The following is a 23,342-nucleotide window of genomic DNA, read 5'->3' on the forward strand; positions in this document are numbered from 1 at the left end:
AAAGTCAAATGTTATAAATTTATTTGGGATATCTTTTGCCACCTCTTCGGAAGCCTTTGAAAATTCAAGCAGAAATCAATACACTTTCATCTTTTTTTCACTTTCAATAAATAATATCTTTGTGTGTATGCATATATAGATAGGTATACTTAATGAATCGTCTAGCAGGACTTTTAAGTTTTACATTGCATGAATTCCAAACAGCTCTTTCCATATTGGGAGGGTGCAAGTGAGGTGAGAGTTAAGGCAAACCTAAAAGGCATGCAAATGTCATACATTTCTATTCACTGGTAATACAAGCTCTTGAGTGTGGACCACACGGAGGAGCCCTGGACCCCTCTGCGTGTCTGTCCAGGACTATTTTACAGGAGAATGGTGATACACATAATTAATTAAATTACATTACTGTGGCAGGGGGGAGGGGGCCTCAAGTGCCACTTACATCGTGTGAGCAAGGAGACACAAGCATTAGCAAAACAGGAACAAGAAATCATATAACTCTTTGCAGCACATTTCTGGCCAGGCTTTGGAGAAGGAGGGTTAGTTAGGAAATAATATTACACATATCACATTGTGGCAGGTTGTTGGTTGGTTTTATAATATACGCTTTTGAAAATTCATTAGCAAATGACATTCTCATGCACACAAGTGTTTCAAACACAAGAAGCAAGTCCATGTATAGGTAGTCCGAGCAATATCTGTGTGTGTGTGTGTGTGTGTGTGTGTGTGTGTGTGTGTGTGAATAGCTGCAGACTGAATGGAACATTGAGACTTCGGTGTGGTCCATAGCCTTGACCTCCGCTCATTTCTGAATGTCGCACTGCAGAAGTAATACAATGGAAGGGTCGCTCTTGGCAGCTTCTTTGAATTCATCCAGTGTAATCTGGTCGTCTTTGTTCTTATCCATCTTGCTGAAAATCTTGTCGACTCGCTGCTCGGGCGTGAGGCCATCCTCATTCATCTTCATCATGATCACGGTGCCCACCATTTTGTAGATAGCCTAGAGGAAACAAGAAGCAGAGCACAGAGTTCTCCTGTGATGTGACACGGAACTCCAGTCCACACCAAAAGGCTCCCGAAATGGTTTTAAAGAAGAGAATGATGTAATCACGTGTGCCTGACTTTCACGACCAACTGGGCAGGGTAGAATTTTGGATGATTGTCAGGTTTTGGGCTGGAGGAACTGGGTAGAAAGAGTAGACCCATGGGGAGGTCAAGAATCATGGGTTAGGAAACACGATTCTTGTTCCTCGGGTAGGAAAACGATGATTTCTGTTTTAAATGCCCCGAGTGTGGGCATTTAAAGCCCTAGCCCTAGCCCTAGCCCTGAGGGATTTAGGAAGAGATGAAGTGGTCTTGCCTGATCAGGAACTTACAATCTGTTTGGACAATCAAGCAAGATAGACCACTACAATTTAGCACTGAATGAAGTTTGTGTAAGGAGAGTTGTGGAATACGTATTATGTTCATAAATTAAATAGTACAGCAAGAAGATTCCAATTGTTCCACTAATCATACAAAGCTAGTTCTCAATGTGGAGACTTCCTAGGTAGAAACAATTTTTCCCCTTTAGGAAAACACCTTAAAAATAAATGCTCATCTATACAAAGACCTGCAGGTACACATTCATAGCAACATTATTGACAGCAAAAAAGTGAAAACAACTGGTGAACAGATTAATGAATATGACATATTAATACAACTGAATACTATTTTAGCAATACCAAGGAATGTAATAAATCCTACAACATAGATTTAAAAAAGGGAGCCAGACACAAGAGGCCATATACTTGTATTGTTTGACTTCACTTACATGACATGTCCAGGAAGACAAGACCATAGGGACAAGGTAGACCAATGGTTCACTGAGTCCAGGGGAGGGAATGGGCAGGTGGGCACAGAGAACTTACTGGGGGAATGAAAATGTTCTAAAACTGGATTATAGCAATGGCTGCACACTTTGCTAAGTTTACTAAAAATTGTACAGTTAAAACAGGCAGATTTATCATCTGTAAATTTTGACTCAGTAGAGTTTTATTTTAAAAAATGCAAGTTGGAGGGGCCACAACAGCATCGTATGCCCACAGGGGAGGCTAGTTGGGGGAGGCAGGCGATTTCCAGCAGAGCAGAGCTCAGATGCTAACAAAGAAACTGAGTCCTGAGACAACCTTCACCCTCAGTGAACTTATGTTTGTGGAAGATCTCGCAGCATGTGAGTGGCTGGTTAACATGCTGGTTCTCAGCTGACAGTGCCTAGGAGCTGAGACCTGTGACTTCCCAGAACTGTGCTGGATGGGGGACAGGGTTAGGAGAAGTCAAGGGTTCACATGTCACTAGCCACGCTCCTGAGAGAAGAAAACAAGCTGCCGTAGCCCATGCCAAGAAGCCTTCTGTGCCCTGCAGCCCAGGTCTCTCCTGCAGCCCAGAGCGCCTACCACTCACCTCAATGATCTCCAGCATCTCCACGCGGGTGATCTTGCCGTCGCCGTCCAGGTCATACATGTTGAAGGCCCAGTTCAGTTTCTGCTCAAAGCTGCCCCTGGAGGTGATGGACAGGGCACAGATGAACTCTCGGAAGTCAATGGTGCCGTCCCCATTCTTGTCGAAGGTTCGGAAGGCATGTTGGGCAAACTTGGAGGCGTCTCCGTAAGGGAAGAACTACAAAGCAGAGCAGACACACAACGTTTGGGTGTCAGCAGGGAAAGAAGTACAGGCCCCGGTCCAGGCTGAGGTCTGAGCTCGGACAGAACAAAAGGCCACAGCACTGTGGATGGTCACATGCCACTGCCGGAGGGGCCGTGACAGGCTCTCCTATCTGAACAGCCATTTGGCCTAGTGCTCAAGGCCAAGGGCAGGCACAGGGTATCAGTCCATCTCTCCACTGACCTCCCTCACAAGCATCCTTGGTGTTTCCTGCAGGCAAGGATGGGGCCGGGGTGCAGGTAGCTAGCATCCCTCATCTGAGGCCTCTCTGGTCACCCTAACAAGAACAAGGACTGGGCACGTAGCAGATTTCTCTCCCTAAGTGGGGCAGTGCTACATGAACTTCCACATTTCTATGTGCAAATCTGGGCCCACTGCCCTATGTGGCTGGAGTGAGATTGCCCGGACCTCCTTTCTCCTGCTGCCAGCTCCCTGCCCCCAGCCTGCTGTCCTCTCTGGCTTTTCTTCTGTAGAACAGGCATTTAAAAGTCATTACAAATAGAACACGATGGGGCTTGCTTTTGAGAGATAGAAAGAGGTTTCTTCTCAGAGCCACGAGTTGGCAAAGGTGCTGGGGAAGACAGACGGACAGAGGAGGAGAAGGCAGCACAGACCGCGAGAAGCCAGGCTGTGCAGCATGAGGCGGAGGCCTTGGCCCCAGACTAGTCTAAGGCAGTCACAAATGGCAGGGACTCTGTCTGCCCCAGCACGGCTAAAGGACATTCTCCAGGTGGGAGTTTGGAAAAGAAAACAGTACACCTCAAGACACCACTACTCTCGCCCAAGTAACCATATGTTGTTTTAAAGCAGAAAAGGTATATATGTGTTTCTGGATGAATAAATCCAGCATATACAAAATTCAAAGCGTATTCTTGAGGATGTTACTGGCATTGTTATTTCTTTGTAAGTTTTGCCACTTGTTAGTGGGACAGGCTGCACCTGTGGGGACCCTGAGTTTTTCTTCCTTGCTGTATATGCTGACCTGGGACCTGCTGCCTCCTCCTGCACCTAGAAGCGTGCTGGCAGGTAGAAGATTTCCCTCCAGAGACAAAATATGCTTTTCCATGTCAGGACCCCATATATGAGGCCCAGGGAAGGGACCAGCATCGCAGGGAGGAGGAGCCAACTCAGGCTTGAATTTCAGTAGCAGCCACTTCCAGTCGCCAAGCCCTGTTCTGGTTACTACTGCTTTGCGATGAACCACCCTAAGACTCAGAGGTGGAAAACAATGGCAATCATTTTATTAACCTCAGAAAACAAAAAATTGACAAGCCCTGGCTGGCGTAGCTCAGTGGATTGAGCGCGGGCCTGCGAACCAGACGATCGCGGTTCGATTCCCAGTCAGGGCACATGCCTGGGTTGCAAACCGGTTCCTTGCAGGCTAACTACCAGCAGGGGATGCACAAAAGGCAACCATACATTGATGTTTCTCTCCCTCTCTCCTTCCCCTCTAAAAATAAATAAATAAATAAAATCTTAAAAAAAAAAAAGAAAACAAAAAATTGACAACCATTTGTTTTTCATCAAGCAACTTCTCTTCCTATGATTGTGAAGGGCAACTTCCTCCTTCGTTCCCTCATCCTCTAAACATATCATATTTCTGGATCCTTCACTGTGCATTATTCATCAAAACCCATTGTGACCTTTATCTATGCAGGCCCTGCCTTCAGTGCTGGGGATACAGAGATGGAGACCTCGCACTTAATGGGGAAACCCAACGTGAAACTAATTTACAACAGTTGTGCTATCAGGTCAGAGCTAGAACCCAGGAGTGGACAAAGACTTCCTAGAGCCCTAGAGTAGCTTCAAGGAGGGGCATTATGGAGGGAAAAAATGCCTTTCTTCTTTCATCTGCTCTGCAGGCTCCCCCTAAGGAGCTTAGGCACCTGACCATGTGTTGCCAGGTGCTGAGTTTTAAACCAAGCAATTTGAACTTGAAAATTTCTAAATAGGTAAATTTGATCCTCATGTGCACTGATCTATGTTTTACTCACACTTCTGACACCAGCCTTGTGGAGTTTTCCCCCTGCCTAACCACCAATTCTCCAACTCTCTGGGCACCAACTTGGCGCCCAATAATTTAATTTAGTTCTGACACTAACTGTCGACAGGTAGCACAGACCCCACAGGTCAAGGGCACAGTCCCACAAGACTGCCCCCACTTGAGATGTCAGTCACAAGTCCCAGGTCGCCACCTGTACCTCTGATAGACTTGCTGTAAAGTTGGGGGTCCCCTAACCCCCTCCTTTGAAAACATGCCACAGTGACTCACAGAATTCAGAAAGGCACTTCATTTACTATTACCAGTGTGTTGTAAAGGCGTAAAGGAAACAAGTCAGGAACAGCCCAACATAGGAGAGGCACAGGGCGGGAATGGGGGACGGTGTGTGGGGCTTCTGCGACTTCTCCGGGCACACTACCCTCCCAGTACCTCGATGTGTTCACCACCCCAGAAGGTCCTGAACCCTATCATTTATGGGGTTTCATGGAATTTCATTACGTAGGCATGGTTTATTAAATCACCGGCTATTGGGCATTGCCTTCTATCTCCAGCCCCTCTTCCCTCTCTGGAGGTCTGGGGTGGGGTTGAAAGTTCCCATCCTCTAATCCGGCTTTGGTCTTTCCCTGACCAGCCCCCATCCTGCAGTTACCTAGGGGCCCCAGCCACCAGTCACCTCATTAACACACACAAGACACTGTTATCACTCCAGAGATTCCTAGAGTCTGAGAAGCTTTTGTGTCAGGAATTGGGACCAAGACCAGATAGGTACTTATTGTACCACAGTATCCTCTGTGGCTTGTGCATGAGTGCTCTTCGTCTTGTTCTAGGCAGTGCTGTTTGCTGAAGTGTCCATCCAGCCAGGGATCTTGGGCTGAGCTGGTACCTGGGAAATAACCTAAGAGCAGAGTGGACTGGGCCTCTTGGCTGATCCGAGTCTCCTCAGGGCTGTTGTCCTGCCAGCCTTTCCCGTAGGCACTGACATGAGACCACTGGCGATTATTTTTCTCCATCCGAGAGGTTTTCTGGCCGTGTAATGCTTTGCCTATCTTATCTCTCACAGCATATTTTTAAGCTAAGGGATATCGGGCAGCTTTATCTAAAAGTAGCTGGGCACCTTCGGTCAGTATATTAAAAATTAATATAGTCTAGATAGCCTTGAGAAAAAAATCAAGGGTCAAGTTTGAGCTATAAAAGTTACATACTCCTTGCAGAAGGTCTATAACCGACTTTTATAGCCAGTGTGTTTGTATCTGAAAACCTGGGTGTGCAGGAGCCCTCAAACACCTGAAGGGGCTGTTTCCTTTCGAAACTTCATCTTATCACGTTCTGAGTGCGCTGAGCTTTTCCAATCAGGGGATGCGTCTTCTTCTGATGAGACAGTTTAGCTCTGGTAGGATCACCATGGAAAAATGAAGCCATACTCCCTTCAGCCTCTTCAGGAAGAAATCAGGGCCTTGAACTCATCATACGCACTTCTGTTAGAGGGAAACAGTATTCCTAAGAAGTAAAAGGTTTTTTTTGCATATTGTTGCATAAAATGTGCTTTTATTTTTTTAAAGTCAATGTACTTTGCTTCCACACCTGTATTACATGTATTACATGTTAGTGTGAAGATAATTTTTGGTGGCATTAATAATCTACAAATCTTTTAATATGATAACAGAACTTGGAGGTTGAAAAATTACTTATATGTAATTATATATATTTCACTAATGTCTTAGTATTATAGTTCAAGCTGCTAAAGCAAACTCACAGACTGGGTGGCTTAGAAACAACAGGAATTATTTCTCATAGTTCTCCAGACTGGAAGTCCAAGATGAAGGTGTCAAAATGGTCAGGTTCCGTTGAGGCCCTTTTCTGGGTTGCAGACACCTGACGTCTCACGCCTCTCTTATTCCTCTGCTCTATGCTCTTGGATCCAAACTCTGTCCCTAGGTGTCACTAAACAATGTCATCTTGGTCAGTCAAGAAATCCCACCTTTCCTGTACGTCCATCTCAAATGCTCCACCACCATGAAACTCTCAGACTGGGCTGAATCTTCCTCTCTGCTTGGTTCGTGCTTCACTTAATTGGATGAATCTCTCCAAACCCTGTTCTTTAGACTATGGTAAGTCCTATCCTTATCTCTAGTCCTCCTGGGCTCTGTGACAATTTGCTCCTCTCTGCACCCCACCCTCACCCCAGCTTTTTTGCCTTAGGGCCCCTCAAGGAAAAGCTCCACAAACTCCTGGTGAGCCGGGTCTGTGGTCTTGCACATCTTTGCTTTGTCTTCATGTCATTTCTCTGAGCAGCTCACTTTCCTCAGTGAAATGGGAATGTTGCATTAACTGACGGCACATGCTCCCACGAGGCAAGAGGAGGGTTTTCACTACACCTGAAAGGTCTTGACAAATATTAAAATATTCATCATTAAAATGTCAACCCTTGCATTTGCAGAATTCCCTATACCACTTAACTGCTTTTTCTCCAAAAAGCTGACCACCATACAGCATATTTTAATTATTTATTCCTTGTCTTTCTTTCTCCATCAGAAGTGTCAGCTCCAGGAGGGAGGAGAGCCTGGGCCACTGTGCTATTTTGTTCAGCACCTAACTGCTATAGAGCAGGTGCTCAGTAATTATTACTGAATAAATAAGAGAACTAATTTCTTTTTGAGCTGTTCTTCCTAACAACTGTACTATGTAGTTGCAACCAATTACGCATTCAGCATTTCCTGGAATCCTCAAGACAACCCAAAGGGATGGTTTGATTCTTAACTTTTACTTAGTAACAGAGAAGTAAGTTTTTAGGACAGAGGTTTAGACCATTTGTCATTCCCACTTATGTAGGGGATTGTTTATTTAACATCTATTACTGAACTAAAATCCCCAGAGTGCACAGTCCATTGTCTCACCTGTGTATCCCCAGCCTGTAGCAGGGGTTCTGCAGACGGTAGGTGCTGCATACGATCTGGTCGAATGACCACATGGGCGGACCATCTGCAGGGCCAACTTGAAGGTAACAAATGCTGCTGCTGAAAACGCCTACCACTTATGAACATCTATTAGATTCTAGCTGGCTCTGTCCAACAGAACTTCTTGTGATGATGGAATATTCTATAAACCACATTGTTCAACATGATAGCCACTAGCCATGTGTTAACCATTGTGTTTGGTGTGGGGAATAAAAAATAGAAAAAACCACATAGAGTACGGTGGGCAATCGGGGTTGTAAGTAACCCTTGAAATGTTACATGTGTGACAGAAGAACCGAATGCTTTGATGTTATTTAATTCACACATCAGTGTCCACAGCCACAAGTGGCTCCTGGGTTCTGTACTGACTAGTATGGCTTATGCTCTGTCATTTGCTCTCACAGTCCTCCTGCCACATGGGTATCCTCAGCTCCACCACATGGGCCAGAGAACGAGGTCTCAGAAAAGCCCAGCAAACTCCTAATTCTCTTCCTGCTGTGTCAGTCCGTGGCAATGCCTTGCTGAGAGGAAGAACATACAGAACAGGAGAAGGGGAAAAGTTAGGGAGATGTTCATCTGCCTCATCATTTGTTGGCAAGCTTTCATGATGATCATACAGCCCTGGAGGGGGCTTGGTTTAAAACTTCCAACATGTGTTGCTTCATTTAGTCCTTATAGCCTAACCTACTGCTGTGCACTACCTGTTGTGGGGGAGGAAACAAGCTTCAGAGGTCGAGGCATTTTTTTTGTAGAGGTTCCCATCTGTCTGTGGCACAGACAGAAGCTGAATGCAAATAGGCCGGATCATTTCTGCCACATCCTGTTGTTTTTTTAATTGAGTACAAGTTGAGGAAATAAATCTAAGTCTAAATTTGATTCAGCAAAAAAAAAAAAAATTGTTGCATTATGTAATTTTTAGCTTCCCTTCTCTCTAACTCTAAAAATCCTCAGCTGTGGATATTTATCGCCCCCTTCTGGCATTGTATGTGTACTACAAAGAAATTACCAAAATGCACCTGAGGGATAGTTTTTTTTAAAGACACATTAACTCAACAAACATCTGTTGATCAGCAACTATGTGTTAAGCACCGTGTTAGGTGCTGAATAAAATAGAAAAAGACTCAGTGCTTTAAGATTAGTGGGACAAGCGTATATTAATAGCTACATAAATAAGTATAAAATACACTATGATAAACTGCAAGTATATTATAGAGCTACAAAACAAGAGTAATGGAGATGATACAAGCAAAAAACTTTTAAAAAATCAGTATACAGTTTCCTCCCACCACCCTATTATGCGAGCTGTTCTTCATCATAGCTTAGGAATGGTTTCCGAGTCTGGAACTTTCCGGGCTCACACAAGTCTGGACCACATCCTCACTGGGAATGAACCACCGTGTAGAAGAAAACGCCAGGCAATCCTTGCAGTCTTTGTCTCTCCCAGGCTACGGTAGGAGATTTTGCAGGAATTAGCCAGCTCCCTCAGAAGACACTTCTGCAAAGACAGCAGGCCCCGACCTGTATTTCTTTGCAATAATCAATCCAGTTGTGAATATTAAGGATGATGACTGAGTCGCAGACTCCTTGTGCTGAATATGCATGGTGTCACTGCCTCTGCATGTTGGACCCCTCCCCCACCCCCCACCAGGGTGGCCCAGAGGCTGTGTGGCGGCAGCATTAAGAAATGGCCTCAAACACTGGACTTCATTCCCTCCCAGTCTTTCCTCTGTGCCATCTTGCTGCCTGGACACCTCATTTCTCCAGAAATGATTCTCACTTCAGAGCCCAACATCTAGACGCTCCCTCCCCCAGAGCTGGCCTCACTCTGATGGGGATGCAGGTCCCCTAGAGGTGCCCTGGCCTGACCCTCAGAGGCAGGGAAGTTTGCACAAGCCCAGGTGTGGCCCACTGTGACGCCTGCTGTGCTGTGTCAGAGTGGGTGGCAGCAAGGCCCGTGATGGGGACGGTTTCTCCAGGGCTCTGTCCACTGCCCAGCTCCTGGCTGGTGGGGCAGCCCTCACACCTCACACTAGATTTCTGCTTATTCATCGGCCTGACATAGAGTTCACAATGGGATCAAAGAACAGAAGAGGATTCCTGGACCACTCCACTGCCCAGCCTTGGAGAGGGCTGCCATCCTGGCTCAGGCCAACTCTGTTTCCTTTGTTCTCCAACGTCGGAAGCCTATGCTCTTTGGCTTACGAACCCACGAATACAATCCCCTCCCTAAGGGCAGGATCTTCTTTACTGCAGCCCTGAAACATGGCTATTGTGCCTCTGAGCTCATCCGCCCTCACCTCTGCTGGGATTAGAGGCTTCTAGCCTTATGTGGGTGACCTGGCTCGGCACCCACGTCCTCAGGCCCTGCTGCCTATCAGGGGGCAAGGCCCTTGGCAGGATCACAGGCTTCCTCAGCTAGTTCTTCAAGAAGTTTAGGCATTGAAATCAATTTTTCTGGGTTAAGTAACTGGTATAAGGTGGTACCACTAAGGGCGTGGGGTGGGCTGGAGTCCAACCCAGCTCAGTGTGCAGAATGCTGCCTCTCCCACTCCTGGCAGACCTGCCCGGGCTTCAACACTGAGCTGCAATGAAACTCAGCCATGGGATGGGGGTCCACAAATTTCTGCTTCTCTCTGCCCATTGGTTTGCTTCCTCTTCCCCACACAGACTCCTGCTGAACTCACTCCCAGTCTGTATCTTTGTTGGCAGGGCTGAGCCTTATAGCAGGCATATGGGGAGCAGGATATACCCTGTAGGGAAAAAAGGGGGCATGCATATGGCCTCTCACACTAGTCCAGGCTTGCCCCTGCCACCCCAGCAGCAGGCTGTGCCCAGGGCAGGTGAATGAAGGCTGTGGTTTCCAGCCGTGTGGTCACCGCAGCTGTGGAGGGAAGATGTACCAACCAAGACCAAGGCCGAGGATTTTGGTCAGCCTCCTGGACCTCAGCTGTGGCCCAGCACAACGCTGATTCTTGGTACCCCAACCCCTACCCCTGCACACTAGGGCTACAGGAGTGGGGTCTGTCCTTAAAAGAAATCAGGACCCACCCACCAAGGCTGACAAGGGGCAGAGGTAGGATGGGAACCCGGTTCCATTTCACTGTGTAATGTTGGCTAAGTCAGTTAACCTGAGCCTTAGTTTCCTTATCCACAAAATGGGGCAACAATAATGAATATCTATTACACAGACTTGTGAAGTTCACTGGCGATGACAGATGTGGAGGATCTCTCAGGCCCCGTGGACTTGTGCTTCTGGATGCTGCAGGTGCCCCTCCTCTTCCCCTGACCCTTCACGTCTGCCCTGCTGCATCCCATACCCTGAGGCTTACAGATGGCCTCCTGAGAGAGCGGGGTCAGAGGTAGGGTCTCTGCACAAGTCCCAGGCTGCTGGCCAAGCTGGAGCCCTTGAGGATTAACTTGGTATTTGGTTTGGTTTCAGGCTTTTCGCCCCAGGAGGCCTCACTGGGAGCAGGACCCACATTGGCTGGGCTGCTTCTCCAGCCCCACTGACGTTACAGTCTTTGCCTCCTAACTCCACCCCCTCCACTCACTCTCCAGCCTCTCCAATCCAATCCCCCACAGCTCCAGGGGGACCTTTTCACACCCAAGTTCGCTCATGTCCACTTCCTATAGGATTGTTCTCAGGGGAAGGAACAAGAGGATCCATGGCCCTCGAGCCCTCCCAGGCCCGTCCCACCTCTGAGACCGGTTTCTGGTCCCCTCCCCTGCTCCTCAGACTTTCTTCATCTCTTGCTCTCAGCCACAGTCATGTTGCTCCCTTTGTCTGGAATGTTCCTTTTCTGCCCCAAACCAGTTAACTCCTGTTCATTCCTCAGACCTCGATTCTGTCTTTGTTTTCTCAGGAAGTCCTTCTCTGAGCCCAGGTCCCATACAGGCGCATCACTGAGTCCCGCCCTGGGCAACACGGATCATAATTGCAAGGAAATGTTCATGGGGCTGTTTGACCAACACTGCTCTCCCCCAGGGGACTGTACGCTAAATGGAGGCAGAGAGTGGCCAGGTTCTGCATGTCCCCCCAACTGTATTCCCTGGTCCCCAGTACAGGGCCAGGCCGCACAGGTGCTCAGTAAAGAAGTATCTGTCTATTCACGTAACTCAGCATTGAGGGTCCTGCTCAAGCCCAAAGAGACAGCGTCACCTTTACACAATGACCACGGAAAGGGTTGAAAAGTGTTCTGATGGCTGTCATAACTCACTGTGCTAAAGAAGGCTCACCATTTGGCCTCAAGACTTGTCATTCCCATTGCTACCTTAGCTGGTGATTCACAAAGGCACGAATCACCCCCAGGGCAGTGCACGAGCTTGGTCACGTGGCTGGAAAGAGGAGACAGGCATCTCCCCTTAACTAGAAATGGGGAGTCCAAAAACTGTTTCTTGCCAAAGTGTTCATTCAAAGATCTTCACAGAAGCCTAGTTGCTACCAGGCTTTTTGTGCCGAGCTTTGTGTGGGCAGCAGGGAGGGTGAGGGGAGGCAACGGGGAGTGACAGTGACTGTCACACCTGGTCCCTGTGCTCCAGTAGATGCACCCGGTCACAGGTGGATGCTGCTGAACACAGGAGCTTCCACGCATGGGCTCTCTGGGAGGAGCCTAAGACACGCCCATCCTACCATGCCCCCCCAGAGGTCACCGAGATCACGAGCTCACTCCTCAGAGCTGCCCCTTCACTTGTCCTCCAGGGGACAGTACCCATTTTCTACAGTCACGACTTCCCCCAAACCCCAGTCTGTATCACAAGGCAAGCACTATTAATTCATGGTTCTTGTGTAACTACATCTCTTTGAGAAGAAAATCAGTCCCGAATAAATGTCTAGAAAGGGGCTTTTGCCTTTTCGGACAGGAGAAGCATTTTTTTTTTATGTCTTAGACCAGATCCCTATTGCACTTTGACCCTTGCTTCACTGCCCCCAGAAGGTCATGAACACCCAGGGACAGTCTGTTACATTTTTATAAAACCCTACATATCAGCAGTAGAAATCCAGACTCCTCACTTATTGTCAAGTCTAATACTTGGTGCTTTTCCCCAGGGGCTGCAGGAGTGTGGTGTCCTTGAAAGAAAGCAGGAGCCCCCCAGACTAATGAGAGGCGGAGGTGGGATGGGACCCCTTGCTTCAGAGTTTTTGCCATGAGAAAAGTCAAAAGCACCTCTGCTTTAGAGGAAATATTATGCTTTGTTCTTTATCATATCCTCACTGCTCTTGGAATAGGATACGGTAAACTGTAGGTGCTTTGTAAATGCCTAGGATGCATAAAGGAAGCCACTTGTTGCAGAGGACAGCATGCTGGGTTTGTGACAGGGTGTCTGCGCGGGATCAGACTGAAGCCATGGTGCCTCCTCATAGGGCATCCATTTCCTGGGATGTAAAATGCGGGCATAAATCAGGCAAGCCTCAAAATTCCTTTTGGTTATAATGTTTCCCTTATTGTTCTGATTCTGGAAGTGGAATTTCAAAAATAAAGAAATAAAAAAGGCATGTGGCAAATGCGTGTTACTTTCCTGATTTTGGACCCATTGTTAACCAAAGGCTCAGACATCCTATTGACAGGGCGTCTGGGAAGGTCGACCACATCTCTCTGCGTGGCTCTATCTCCATCTCGTATAATGTCTCTGCCTCTGTCTCTGTTTCTGTGGGCGATGACGCAGGCCCAGAAGGAGACTCATTGGTTACTCTGACTCTATAATCAGAGGAACTCTCTCTTCACGTCTGTCCAATACCCGAGTCACATCACAGATTGGATCAGTGGCATCTTGGTTTGGGACAGGGGGCTCCCATGGTGCTTCTCTTGCTGTGATTAATTGTGAGCCACCAAGACAGATTAGTCCACTGTTAGCGCTTCTTACAAAATAGGAGGTCCATGATAATAAATTACACTCTGAAAATTGTCATGAATTGCCAAGAAAAGCTAATCTGCTAGATTAGAAAGAAGATTGTCTTATCAACTTGAAAAGGAACTCATTTTTGAAGCAAGGGAAGGGTTGAGCATCTTTGATGCCTGGTAGAAGGCTGGTCCCTTTGGAGAAAACTGGAAAAGAACTCCCCATCTGTTATTCTCTTAATTTACTTCAACTAAAGCGCAGAGAACAGCAGATTTTGCAACCGCCTCTGAAAGCGGTCATTTGTTTCTCCTCCCCAGCTCCTCCTAGAACTAGGTGGCCTACTCAGGATCGATCCCCATGGCACCCCAGGCCCAGCTCACCTCACAGAGTCACGGTGACAACGAAAGAACGTGCCGCCTGGCTGCATCTCAGTTAGAATCCTGCCGCAGTGCCAGAGGCCACCGGGTCTGCCAACCCTGGAGAGAGACCCTGTGCAACGTTCCTGGTGACAGTGACCACGGTGACAGCCTGAGACAGGGAGTTCTATCCGCCCAAGGTGAATGCTTCTGTGAGAAACAAACGCATTCAAGGCCGCTGCCTCCATTTCCTGGAAAGGAAGAGCCTTCCTACCAACTTTCAAATGTTTTCCCCCAACTTATCACCATCACTGTAACTTCTACCCTCACTGCTCCGTCCCACGGAGTCTCACAGCTGCCACCAGAGGTATATACAGAGGGCTGTCTGCCGAACAAGAACCAGGCAGAGGAAATGAAATAAAACGTTATTAGAAGTAATTCCACTTGTGTTTTCTACCCTTTTAAATACAATACTGAGAACATTTCACATCCATACAGCTCACAATATTCTTCTTGAAAAAGTTCGTAACAGGCCTTGCCTTTGGAGAGTGCTTCCGCGGTCATAAAGCACCTGGCCTTCTTTAGGGCGGAATCGCAGCAACGCAGGCCCAGAATGAGGAACCCTGAGCCATTTTGTCCAGTCTCCTGATTGACAGGCAGAGAAAGTGAGGAGCTGAGAGGAGAAACGACGCTGGTGCCTCATGTCTCCCCTGGAGACCGCCTCCCCCCGACCCGGGTTGCCCTTCCCACGCCACCACCGGGGGCTTCTTGGCCTGCTGTGTTTAGGTGTCCTGCCCAGCTGGGGTCCCTCCTCTCCCTCTACTCTGGGAAGACCTGAAGGGCTCTCCCAGGGGAGGCTCAACATCTTTATTCATGAGCCTGGTGGAGGGAGCCTGCCTGCCTGCCTGCCCCCCAAACCCAGAGCCAGCCCTGCAAGGCAACTTTCTGCTTTCCCTGCAGAGATAGCTATGGAAATGGGAGAGGACAGCCTCCTTGCCGGGAGTCAGGACTGGCCCCTCATGGAAAGCACCAACCCCCAGCCAAGTCTCCCCAGCCCCAGCTCAGCCCTGGTCCAGCCTCTAGTACCTCACTCCCAGTCCACCAGGCAGCGTCAACCAGGCAGGCTCAGCAGACCCTCCGGGCATCCCTCCAACTGACCTGTGGTTTCTGTCACCCACACCCCCTCACGTAGGCTGCTTCCCCAAACCCCACAAAGACACAGTGCCCCCTTACCCCCCACCTCCTTCAGACTCCTGCTCAAACCCACCCCTCCAGCGCAGGGCTGCGGACCTCTCTGCCTGGCCCTCCTCCTTCCAATCCCAGATGCCGGGAACTACATTGCTGCTTTCTGAAGTGTGGTCCCTGGACTGGCAACTTCTGAATCCTGGGAAAGTGGTTCGGAGACCCTGCGGCTCCATGGCAAACCTGCTGAATGAGAATCTGCCTTTTAATAAGACCTGCCCCATGCCAGCTCCCAGGAGATGTGCTTGCATGGAAGCTGAGCCCTGGGTCCCAGCAGTGAGAGCAGGACACAGTGCTACCCCTACCGTGCGACGAGCTCCAGGTGGACACTCTCAGCTCAGGAAGAATGCCCGCTGTTGTCCCACAGGCAGAGCAGTACTTTAAAATGCCCACCACCCTGAAAGATGTTGAGCAGTTAGTCAAGGACCCTGGGCTCTGGCTGAAGCCCACAGGGATCTCTGAGCACCTTGGCCCAGAGGGAGCTTCAGAGCTGCTGAACGCTGTCGGACTAGAACTGATGTAGGCAACCCACTGTTAGTGTCAGTGAGGGTCAGCGGCAGGACTGGGATGCTGCCCCTCTTGGTGTCTCTGTTCCGTATTTGTTAGATCAGAGGTGTGTGGCTCGTTGGCTGAGAGCACAGCCTGTAGAGCCAAACGAGTTTGAATTCCGCTTCTGACTAGGTGTGTGGTATTGGACAAATTCTGTGGGTGGAGCTAGCAGCGATACCCAGGTCCGAGGGTTGTTACGGATTTTGTGGTGAAACATTGGCAATGTGCTCACACCATGCCCCTCACACAGGAAGCGCCGTAAAAGTCTAAATCACTCAGATTCTCTTGTCAACTGTGATGCTGACAGTCACACAGATTTAGAAGCATAAGCACTGAGAGATCCCTACGGCTTGTTCCACAGAGAGGGTACAGGCCCAGATGGCCAATTCCTCTCCCAACGTGGGAAATTTTCTTCTGATCCTTGTGTGCTGTGGGGTCATACCCTGCGGGAAGTGATTCGGAAACAGAGTGGCTTCAGGTCTGGCACCAGAGGCTAAGCTGCCTGCCCGCTGTGGCTCCTGCCTGTGGTGTCCTTCAAGTGAAAGGATTCCGACTGTGACCCTTGCTGGCAAATTCCCTGCAGACTTCCCTTGTGACCTGCACCCTGAGGTCTAGTCTCTAAATTGGTCCTTGCTGGGGTTACTCCTCAGGGAGAGAAAAATCAAGGAGTCTGGGTTTGGGAGGAGAGACCCAAGTGGAGGGCTCCCCCTCAGGGAAATATGTGGAAGGTTCCATCACAATTCAAAAGAACCTGTGCACCCCAATGTTTCTATAGCAGTGTTATTTACAATAGCCAGGTGCTGAAAACAGCCTAAGTGCCTGTCAGTGAATGAGTAGATCAAAAACTGTGGTACATTTACACAATGGAATATTATGCAGTGGAAAGAAAGAAGGAGCTCCTACTTTTCACAACAGCATGGGTGGAACTGGAGAGCATTATGCTAAGTGAGATAAGCCAGGTGGTAAATTACAAATACCATATGATCTCACCTATAAGTGGAACCTAATCAACAAAACAAACATGTGAACAAAAGTGAACCAGAGACTTGGAAATAAAGAACAAACTAAGTGACCAGAGGGGAGGGAGAGGGACGTATGGGGGAAAGAAGGGGAAGGGTCAAGTCAAAGAACATGTGTAAAGGATCCATGGACAAAGGCAACGGTGGTGGGAGAGGATGGAGTGTAGGAGGTAAGGGTTATGTAGGGCAGGTAAGAGCAATAGGGGAAAATGGGGGCAGCTGTAGCTGAACAACAATAAAAGAAAGAGTCTGGGTCTGGTTCCAGGCTTGGCTGCCCTTTTTGGGGGGTGGAATTGATTCTCCTGCTCTCTGGGCGCCTGTGTTCTGACTCTTAGGGCATCTCATGGTCCTTCCCAAATAAGCCTCCACCTTCCCCCAGAAGGTCCTGGACCCTAGGTTGCAGCAAACAGGGCTCCCTTCTGGAATCAGACCTCTGGAGCCCAGCAAGATGTAGCAAATAGACAGCTGGGCGTTTTCTGCAGGGATCTGGTCTAGAGGCCTGGTCTGGTCTTTCTATTCTTCCACTAAAGGGCTGCAGAGGGGCAGGGTGGGGGTGGGGAGAGTGAGGTGGATAAACTTCCTTTACTGCCCTGGTGGGGTGAGGGAGGTCCCTAACCCCTCAGCTTTTTTTCCCCAAAGTATCTTGCCTCAGCTGGTCTTGAGCAAATTTGGACTCTGGTTGACCTGGGTTCTATGTGGGCTTGAAGGTGTTTAAAGGAAGATTTCGAAACACCAGGGTGTATCCCACGCATCCTTCAAGGTGAGACACACCCACCCCTGGCAGCCTTGCATTGCTAATTGACTTTGGGTGTGCTTCTCTTCCACCCGCCGACCAGACTGGAACCCAGGCCCACAGCTTGCTTTTCTGCATCCTACTCAGCACCTCAGTACCTGGCACACAGTGGGTGCATATAGGAGGCGATTATTGGTTGATTGCCCCATGTGTCTTTTTCCAAAAAAAGAAATGAAAATCACGTTTCTATGTATTTTTTTAGTGTTCCTCAGTTTTTATATTCCTGGCACAGATAGAATACAGCCTTGCGCAAACACAAATAATGATAATAAAAGAGCAACTTTCCCTTGCTGAGCACCCATTATGAGCCAAGCACCGTGTGGGAGTCATTACATGCATCATCGTAACCCTCACAGCTCTGTTCATCTCGGGAAAGAAACCTCACTGACCCCAGTGACGCAGCTCCTCTGGACAGGAAGAACTGGGGCCCCCTCCCAGGCTTTCTGACTTGCTTTCTCTGTCCTCTCACTAAATCCCAAAGATGCCAGCCCATCAGTCAATTCTCCCACTGCAGATTTTGATATAAACAAAATAAGGCTTTCAAAAAGATGAAAAACCCTTTTTCCGTGTTCCCACACTTAGAAACTATGGAGGTAAAATTCAATTCCAGACACTCTGACCACAAAGCACACCCTTTCTTCTCTGCATGATGTATAATATTTAACCCACTATATTCAAAACATGTCAAATTAGATTATTTTAACAGGTAATCAATATTAAAATTACTAATGAAATATTTTACAATTTCTTAGACTAAGTCTTTGAAATCAATATGGATGTCATGCTTATGACCCACCTCAGTTCCCACCAGCCCATTCTGAGTGCTTGTGGTTCATGACCACTATGCAGAACATTGTATCGCTGGACAGCACATCCAGTGCAAAATAATGTGTTTTAATTACCCAAATTCTAGAAGTATAGGCTAGTGCTATAAATACACTTCAGGAATAGGTACATGTGACAGCTGTATCCTCGGTCAAGGAAGCAGGGGTTTGTGTGTTAACCAGGAAAGTTGTGAGCCTCTGAGAAAGGCTACAACTTCTGAGGCCTGGACACCAGTTTTATTCCCCACCTTTGGACACAGCAGGCTCCTAAACCAGTGTGAGCGGCCAGGCAGTCTGGGCCTCCTGCTTGTGCGTGGAGCTTAGGGGAGTTGTGTGGATCCAAACTTGAATCCTGAATCTGGTGTCCTCACTCCTTGGTGGCACCCTCCATTTCTCCCAAACCCTGGCCTGTGTTCCCTCTTCCCAGGTGCCACCTACCAGGGAAGGCCATAATACACCAGCTTTACATAGTGTTTCTGAAATGTTACTCCAAGGAGGAGTTCTCTCTAGCAAATCCTGACCCCTCTGAGAGAAATCAGAAATCCTTCTCCGAGAAGCAATAAAGGAGGCGGCTTGGCTTAGGGGAATGAATGAGGGCTCTGAAGCTGCAGGGACCACGTCAAAGCCTGACTCCACTTCTGAAGCGGCCACGTGGCCTTGAGCAGGGCACTTTGCTTCCGTGCCTCAGTTTTCACTGGGTGTGAAAAAACCTGCCCTATGAGTGGTTAATGCAATTGATTGTGTAAGCTTTTTGTACACTGCTAGGAGACACTAAGACCAAGCAAAGCAAAACAAAACAAAAATGTAGCTTTTCTCTCCTCTCGCCCTCTGGCCTGTGGACGTCTGTTTTGGAGTCTACATTACAACCTGGGCCAACAAGGCGCCTCTGTCCTGTTGACGTGTAATTGATCACACACTGATTCACACCCATGTGCCAGACATTGTTTTAAGTCCTTTTACGAGTTTTCACTTAATTCGTACAGCAGTCTTCTACAGTGGGTCTGACAGGTGAGGAAATGAGGCTCAGAGAGGAAAGGTCACCCAGTAAGCGGCAGAGCCACGATGTGAACCCAGGAAACCTACCCGCGGAGCCCTGCTGCTGATCTGTCTGGTCTCACTGTGACGGCAGAGGTTCCCCGAGGAGGGGACTTTCCACCTGAAGCTCCAGAGACAGGACATACACCAGAGCAGAGCTTTCGAGGCAGCCATAATGATGACCTGAACCGGGATCCTGCCAAGGCCCATCCAATCAGCAGGTTGACGCAGTTTCACATTTCGCCTGCCACCTGTTATCAGCCAGCCCTGCAGCTTCCCACCACCTGTGGCTTCCTGTCGTGATTCTATTTTCTGGAGCATCCTTCCCAGCAGGCCTTTGGGATTCCTTGTGTGTCTCCAGAGGCCTGACCCTCATCTCTGGAGTGCTCTTCTGGAGGTCACACACCCAGGCTCTTCAGCTCAAGTCCCTGCAGTGGACCCTTCTCACCCCGTGGGGCACCTGTGGTTGCAGCAGCCGCAGCGACATTGACTCCCCAGCTCTGCCCCACAGCGAGTTGCTAAGCAGCTGGTGCACACAGGGATGTGTGGAAGGAAACCCTCATGGTGACAAAAACAAACCCTCATGTGTTCAGCAGTGTGTGTGTGTGTGTGTGTGTGTGTGTGTGTGTGTGAGCGAGAGAGAAAAAGAGAGAGAGAGATGTGAGACAGCGCTGGCTTTGCCTTGCAGCAGGACTGCAGGAGAACAGACTGAAGCACAGAAAGGGGGCGGGGGTGAAGTTCTGTGACTCAAAGCACAGAGGTAAACCATCTTCTCTTCTGCAGTCCTTGTGCTCCCATCAAAATAGAAACAGACACACAAAAACACCTGTCTTCCTCTTCTTCCAGCACCTCCCTGAGAAAACCCCATTCTTGCTTGCTGATCCCAAATTCCATGCAGAGTAGAAATGAAAGTATAGGGCCAAGCGAAGAAGGCACCGGTGGGTCTTGGCCTTGGGCTCATTTTTCTCATGCACGCATTGTAGGCATCTCCCCATCTACCCTGGCCTGGGCAATGCCACCCACTGCCCCTTTGCTCCTTCCCTGGAAATGTGTTGAGAAGTCCCCAAATGCAAAGGCTGGGAAAGGGAGAGATGGAGAGAAGGAAGTTCTGACTGCTGTCTCTCTGGTCCTCTGTAATACAAAGTCAGTCTATAGCCTTGCTGATTCTTTACACAATTTGCCAAGCCCAAAGCAAAATGAAAATGTGGCTTCCATGAGAAAAAATTATCAAGAATTTGAAGATGGCAACATGAGAGTGTTAAACCAAGTACAGGGCCCTTCTGGGCACAGATGCGTAGGTAGCAAGCCTGTGTAGGAGGCACTGCAACCTGTCTCTACTCTGATGTCAGCACACATGCAGATTGAATGTTCGAATCCTTCACTTCTCCACTGAAAGCTCTTTGGGGTCCTCCCCACCAGGCCTCCCACAGACCTTGAGTTAAAGCCACCCTGCCTCGCCCAGTCACAGGAGGCCCTTCTGGACCTGGGTCCTGCAACTCTCTCCAGCTTCATCTCCCAGCCTACCCCTCACACACTCCGTGCCTGCACTGATCCTCTACAAATACTTCCTAAATACTCTTCCATGCTTTGCTCACACTTTTCTCTTTGCCAGGAATCTCTCTCTTTTTTAAAAGATTTTATTTATTTAATTTTAGAGAGAGGGGAAGAGAGGGAGAGATACATCAATATGTTGTTGCCTCTTGCACTCCCCCTACTGAGAACCTGGCCTGCAATCCAGGCATGTGCCCTTATTGGGAATTGAACGGGTGAACCTTTGGTTCACAGCCTGGCACTCAGTCCACTGAGCCACACCAGCCAGGGCAGGAATATCTCTTTTCTCTCCCCCTGTGCTTCCCATTAGACCTTTGCCACTCAGCTCAAGGGACTCCTCCTCTCAGCTGTCTTCCCAGACTGCTCTTTCCTTTCAATGCCACAGCCCACTCTCCCACACGTGAGCTTCTCCTATGAGTGATGGTAGAGCCCTGCCTGTATCAGTGTGTTTGGAACACTTATCTCTCATCACAGGATGGATATGTTTATACACCTGTCTGCAACTCTGCTATGAGATCCTCAAGAAAACAGTCACGCCTGACTCATTTATGGAGCCCTAGTGTGTGGAGCGCAGGGAGTAACTCAACCAATAGCTCTTGACCAACTTCAGGGATGGAGGCAGTCCTGCGCCAGATCCGTCATATACAGTACTTTTCTCACTTTATATTAATCAAGAGAGATTTTTGACATGCTGGTTTCTACACATCTTTCCTAATCATCCTCCAAAGATTGATCTCTTTGATGGAAAACTGAAGGGAATTCAATGTTGGTATTTTTTAAAAGTACTTTTTAATTTTCATTTAATGAAAATAGCAATGCTTTTTTTCCTGATTAGAAGGATAAAACCCATTTATAAAGACAAAAATCTAAACATAGCAATTAAGGAATAATTATCCCCAAACCTACTACTTTGAGAGAGCCATTATTAACAGCAATATTGTTCTTCCATTGATTCAACAAGAATTTACCGAACACTGACTGTGTTTCAGGCACCGGGGGGTACAGCAGTGATTCATACCCCCAAAAAGCCTTTTCTTCAATCTCATCATTGATTATGCATGTGCCTCTGTACAGTTCTGTACACACACACACATATTTAAGCATGTATGTTTGCAATTTCTGACTAGAAGTAATCGTTTAGTGATAGGTCATGGAAATCTTTTCATGCCACTGGCTTTAAATGTATGACCCTCTTTTCTTTATGGGTGATATGTTTCCAAATTTATTTAGCCAAATCTTAACTCTTCGCACTTAACTCTCTACTCAACTCTAACAATAAAGGTTTAAATAATTAGAACTTCATTGTTGTCAATACCCTGTGAAATTTTGTATTCATGAATTAGTTCTGGTTATACCCTAAAATAGACTGCTGCGTTTCAGTTTGATGCAGAGACTGCCAGATGACAGACACTCCAGTGCTCCAACCATGAGTGCTCATTTGTCCCACCCCCTGGCAAGGTTAGACCTTTGCCTAACCTCTCCTCTCAGAGGAGAAAAATGGAACCGTATTATTATCTAAGCATGTCTGCATGCCTCTGGTTTCTAGTGAGGTCAAATATCTTTTGTATTTTGGGGGGTATGGGAGATCATAAGAAAGCTTGCAGATGGCGTTGATTTTTCCTGTACAGAGGTTTAAATTTTTAGTAAAGTCCATCAGTACTTTTCCAAATGGCTTCTGATTTTGGTGTCATAATTTGAAAGGGCCTACCGCACTGAGATTCAAAATATTTCCCTCTACTTTCCTGTCTTTCTCTGTCTCCCTGTCTCTCTCTCTTACACACACATACACATACAGAGAAACACCTTTGACTCTTCACATGTATTTTATAAATTTAATGGCTAGAAAACTGTGCTGATTTCAGGAAGACTCCACTGTTTTCCTTAGTGACTCGAAATGCCACATTTACGCTATGTACTGGGGGCCCATGTTTAAATTTGTTCTTTTTCTGTTCCTGTCAGCCAGTCCATTCCTCCATCAATAGCAGAGTGCCTCACTTACTGCAGGCNCAGAGGAGAAAAATGGAACCGTATTATTATCTGAGCATGTCTGCATGCCTCTGGTTTCTAGTGAGGTCAAATATCTTTTGTATTTTGGGGGGTATGGGAGATCATAAGAAAGCTTGATTACAGTTTGTTTTTTTTTTCCTGTACAGAGGTTTAAATTTTTAGTAAAGTCCATCAGTACTTTCCCAAATGGCTTCTGATTTTGGTGTCATAATTTGAAAGGGCCTACTGCACTGAGATTCAAAATATTTCCCTCTACTTTCCTGTCTTTCTCTGTCTCCCTGTCTCTCTCTCTTACACACACATACACATACAGAGAAACACCTTTGACTCTTCACATGTATTTTATAAATTTAATGGCTAGAAAACTGTGCTGATTTCAGGAAGACTCCACTGTTTTCCTTAGTGACTCGAAATGCCACATTTACGCTATGTACTGGGGGCCCATGTTTAAATTTGTTCTTTTTCTGTT

At 47.7% G+C, this 23,342-nt stretch overlaps 1 protein-coding gene across 1 annotated transcript in view; it reads right to left on the reverse strand.

Annotated features, from left to right (window-relative positions):
• VSNL1 (visinin like 1) overlaps window positions 1-23,342 on the reverse strand; it is an 81,813-nt gene continuing 58,471 nt past the window's right edge. Inside the window, exons 3-4 of the mRNA XM_037035471.1 lie at window positions 2,443-2,658; window positions 1-1,000 (exon numbers count right to left, since the gene is read on the reverse strand). Of these exons, the coding sequence (XP_036891366.1) occupies window positions 803-1,000; window positions 2,443-2,658 (414 nt within the window). The 3' untranslated portion in view covers window positions 1-802. The remainder of the gene's footprint in view (window positions 1,001-2,442; window positions 2,659-23,342) is intronic.

The sequence above is a fragment of the Sturnira hondurensis genome, unplaced genomic scaffold (assembly GCF_014824575.4).
Source record: "Sturnira hondurensis isolate 20B ecotype Veracruz unplaced genomic scaffold, ASM1482457v3 Scaffold0022319, whole genome shotgun sequence".
NCBI lineage: Eukaryota > Metazoa > Chordata > Mammalia > Chiroptera > Phyllostomidae > Sturnira > Sturnira hondurensis.